The sequence below is a fragment of the Daucus carota genome, chromosome 2, assembly GCF_001625215.2.
Source record: "Daucus carota subsp. sativus chromosome 2, DH1 v3.0, whole genome shotgun sequence".
Lineage (NCBI taxonomy): Eukaryota > Viridiplantae > Streptophyta > Magnoliopsida > Apiales > Apiaceae > Daucus > Daucus carota.
In genome coordinates this window covers 26,751,204-26,755,680 of record NC_030382.2, presented here as the reverse complement: position 1 = coordinate 26,755,680, position 4,477 = coordinate 26,751,204, and the positions used below count along the sequence as shown (strand labels likewise).

At 35.3% G+C, this 4,477-nt stretch overlaps 1 protein-coding gene across 1 annotated transcript; it reads left to right on the top strand.

Moving 5' to 3' along the window:
* Window positions 1-456: 456 nt before the first annotated feature.
* LOC108205630 (chloroplast stem-loop binding protein of 41 kDa b, chloroplastic) lies at window positions 457-4,014 on the top strand. The gene is made up of 10 exons (XM_017375618.2): window positions 457-743; window positions 1,059-1,193; window positions 1,278-1,364; window positions 1,484-1,574; window positions 1,710-1,764; window positions 2,029-2,089; window positions 2,716-2,937; window positions 3,175-3,291; window positions 3,363-3,452; window positions 3,695-4,014. Exons 1-10 carry the CDS (start codon window positions 639-641, stop codon window positions 3,872-3,874), a joined length of 1,143 nt encoding a protein of 380 aa, XP_017231107.1. The 5' UTR covers window positions 457-638; the 3' UTR covers window positions 3,875-4,014.
* Window positions 4,015-4,477: the final 463 nt, after the last annotated feature.

Below are 4,477 nucleotides of genomic sequence, written 5' to 3'. Positions count from 1 at the left end.
TTTATTTGCCACGTAAGCATTGACTAACGTTGTTAGTTGATTTTTAACGCAAGGATGCGAATCAGAAAAGTTTGAGAGTTTAAGGATCGCAATATTGAGAAAAATAGGATAGAGACCTAGACAATAAACAGCCTATAGTTCAAGGACGTTTGAATTAATTATCCCTTCTTTTTTGGATAGTTTCTCATCGGAGCTTGTTAAACTTTTTCAAATTTATATATGTATATTTTAATTATTTAAATATTTTTTTCATATTACAGTTTTCAAAAATTTAATTAATAATTTAATGTAGAAATATAAAAATAAACACAAGGAGGGGGATAGATCCGGATTCCAGACTCTACGAAACAAAGCTGGCATTGAAATCTAAATACAAAGCTGAACGAGTAAACGAAAGAATTAGGAGCATCAAGTGTTTGGAAGCGTTAAAGAGAGAACGAGAGGCTGTGATAGTGTGGATAAAACCGAAGCAGGCTTGTTGGAGGTGGGGTCTCTATTCTTATCACAATTGTAAGAATGAGAAATCTCCAAACAAACTACAACATCACATGGCTTCCTTTAAATCCCTTCAGCTCCAACAAAAACCAGAAACCAAATTTGATATCAACGGAGGTTGTTATTTATTACAGTAGTCTAGCATGGCAACCTTGGTGATGATGCAGCACAAAGTACAGCCTTCTTTCTCTCTTCTCACTTCATCTCTCTCTGACTTCAATGGCACCAAGTTGACTTCATCACTTCAGGTATATTGTATATATATATCCTCTGTCTCAAATTACTTTTCTCGTTTGATATATCAGGACTGTTACAAATTACTACTTTATGTCTAATCTATAAAACTAAATATAATCACGAGCGATGAAGTTTCTATATTTAATACTAATACAAAATTAAAAATATTAACGATAAAAAATGTATGTTGGCAAGTGTGATAAAGGTAAATAGGAAAAGTATTAAGAAATGGAGGGAGAACTGAGCTCAACCCATGTTTGATTATGTTTTTGTCATAACGTACATGTGATCATGTAACTGACTTTGTGTTGTACATATGATTCTAGTATAAGCGCAAAGTGTGCCAGCCTAAAGGAGCATTGCATGTCACAGCATCAAGTGCCAAAAAGATCCTTATAATGGGAGGCACTCGATTTATTGGCATCTTTTTATCCAGGCTTCTGGTCAAAGAGGGCCATCAGGTTTATACAACATGGCTACATGAGTGATCGAAAAATAATTGTTGCTGTGTATTTGTTATATGAACTGTATGATTACTAGTGCAGGTGACTCTATTCACTAGAGGGAAGGCACCCATCACGCAGAACTTGCCTGGTGAATCAGAGGCAGATTACGAGGCTTTCAAATCCAAGGTACAGAATACAATTATGTGCTCTATTTGGGCTGTGATATATCTTCGGTTTGCCTGTTGTTATGTGCTTAAATGTCCAATTGCTGTGCAATAAGAAGTAGACATGTTTTCACATTGTAGATATCTCACTTGAAAGGAGATCGGAAGGATTTTGATTTTGTGAGAACTAGTCTTGCTGCAGAAGGCTTTGATGTTGTTTATGACATTAATGGTACATCTAATCTTATGCTCTTACCCGTAGGCCTCTGCTTTATAAAGCTGATGATTAGTAATTCGCTGTAATACTGTATTTATTGCTCTTTCCTTTAGATACTTTTTCTAAGAATTCCTACCTTCATATCTTCAGGACGTGAGGCAGATGAAGTAGAGCCCATATTGGATGCATTACCAAATTTAGAACAGTAAGTTCAAAATTTGAAAGATTGATTATTAGAGTACTAGTTTTAGTTAATTTACTTCTTCTGAAGCAAAATATCACAAGTAATTATGGTCAAGCTAATTGGATTTAAGTTACAAATTGCCCTTCAAGAATTGAGGGGCTCATGGAGATTGCTCTCAGTAAGTTACTCAGAGTCATCGAAGTAGTAAAAGCATATGATGTTACTCTATAGCAATTCAAGACATCTAAATCTGATGTTGGTTGCTGACTTGCTGTCAATTGACAGGTACATATATTGCTCTTCAGCTGGTGTCTACCTTAAATCTGATCTTTTACCCCATGTTGAGGTCAGTGTGCTATTATAAATCCCTCTCATAAAGACACACTATTGCAACAATATTCATTTTTTTGCAGATAAAACTGAAACTATGTGCTCTGTATTTGTCATGTACCATATTTTGCGCTGTATGAATAACCCCCCTGAGCTATTTTTGCTTTCTTTTAGTAATTTCCGCCATATGTCCCTAAAACACAAACCATATATCTACATAAAACATTCTCAGCCATCTTAGACCCTATGGGGTTTCACTATTTGAGTTAGCATTACTCAAGACCTGGTCAATGCCAGATATTGTTCTGCATAACTTCCTTTCTTAAACATTTAGAAGCGAATGATCATCGATTTTCAGAATATATTTGTTATAGATGTTTAAATTGTATTATTTCTTCAGTTTCAACCTTAGAGAAGGTGCTTAGTTCAAAATCATCATTGCTTAAAAGCATTATGCTTTGTCAAAAAATAAGGATTGAATCTATCCGAAATCAGATTCTCTTTGTTGTATTATTATGTATACATCATAATGTTTATGATTTTTTGAATTAATGTCTAGCAAGATTATTCTCTGCTGGGAACTTGTCGCTAGTACTTAACATCCTACATGTCTCTCATGTCATATATATATATTTGTAATAGTGTGATGCAGTTGACCCAAAGAGCAGGCACAAGGGAAAGCTCAACACAGAAGCCTTGCTACAATCCAGAGATGCTAACTGGACCTCCATAAGGCCAGTTTATATTTATGGGCCATTGAATTACAACCCTATTGAAGAGTGGTTTTTTCATCGATTAAAAGCTGGTCGCCCAATCCCCATTCCTGGCTCAGGGATGCAAATAACACAACTTGGTCATGTAGAGGTTAGTAGTTGCTTGCTCAGCTTTACCACCGTATGAAAAATTATCTGATTTAAACATCATCTAAGAAGGGGCTTCTATCTAATTGCATAAATGTAGAAAGTTAAAACTGAGCATGTCAACAAATACTCTCCACTCCCTTCTAAAAAGGCTAAAACACCCTTGCACAGAACATAGCGTCATAAAATGAAGTATTATAAGTTATGACACATCTGCCTTTATTATATTTCTTAATACCAGGACTTAGCAAAGGCTTTCGTTGAGGTACTTTGTAATGAAAAAGCGATGAAACAAATATTCAACATATCTGGGGCGAAGTATGTTACATTTGATGGATTAGCAAGAGCATGTGCCAAGGTATGTTGTTCAGTGTACATACTCTCCGCCTTATGAAATTTTAAATTAATGCCTCTGCACGTTTGTCACAGGCTGGTGGATTCCCTGAGCCCGAACTTGTTCACTACAATGCCAAAGAATTCGATTTTGGTAAAAAGAAAGCTTTTCCATTCCGTGACCAGGTACATTGTTGTGAATTCTGCCAATGTTTTACTAACATAATACAACCGCTAATAATTATCTTTTATTTCCTTTACGGGATCCTATTAACAGTAAAGTAACATTTTAGATTATCTGATAACGAGAAACTATAAAACAATCCTAGGCCTATGCTGGAAGATTTGCATATGCATATTTAAATTTAAACTTTCTTTCAAAAATTAGCTGTTTGGTTAACTAGCTACAATTTCCTCTCAAAATGCAGCATTTCTTCACCTCAGTTGAAAAAGCGAAGAGTGTGCTTGGACTGATCCCAGACTATGGTCTGGTAGAAGGTTTGACACGGTCCTATGAACTAGATTTCGGCAGGGGAGGGTTCAGAAAAGAAGCTGATTTCACCACAGATGACATGATTCTTGGCAAAAATCTAGTTCTTCAAACCTAGAGCCTTAATTTCTTCGTTATATTTGATCTGCCCTGTATTTTCCTTTTCCTCAATCTCAGAAAGTTCAACATTGTCTGAGATGTAAACCATCCTAGGTATTGTAGCCCGCATAATAGATAAAGAGACCAAGAGTTCTTTCATGTCAACTTCTTGCGGCACTGAGATAAGAGTTATGTTAAACGGTCTTGCTATGTTTGTCTTAAACTCTTAATATTAAAAGCTATAAACTCTTGAAGAACTTAATATTTTTGAAAAACGCTCTAGATCTCACAAATTCCAAATTCTGGAGGTAATGCTCAGAATAGTAGAGTTCGAAAAAATGGCCTCAAATGCCATTAGTAAAGCCTGATAATCTAGCGTTTTCAATTTGGAAAGAAAACGCTATATTGTGTAACGTTTTGCTGGTTTAACCCTAGCAAAATACTACACGATATAGCGTTCTATTAGGGTTAACCTAATTAGATGCTACACGATGCAGCGTTTTGTTAGGTTAATCATTAAGTACATAAACTAGCGTTTGTTAGTTTAACTTTAACAGAACGCCATTTGGTAAATAATCAAAACACTACATGATTTAATGTTATTAAATGATATTTGGATGTC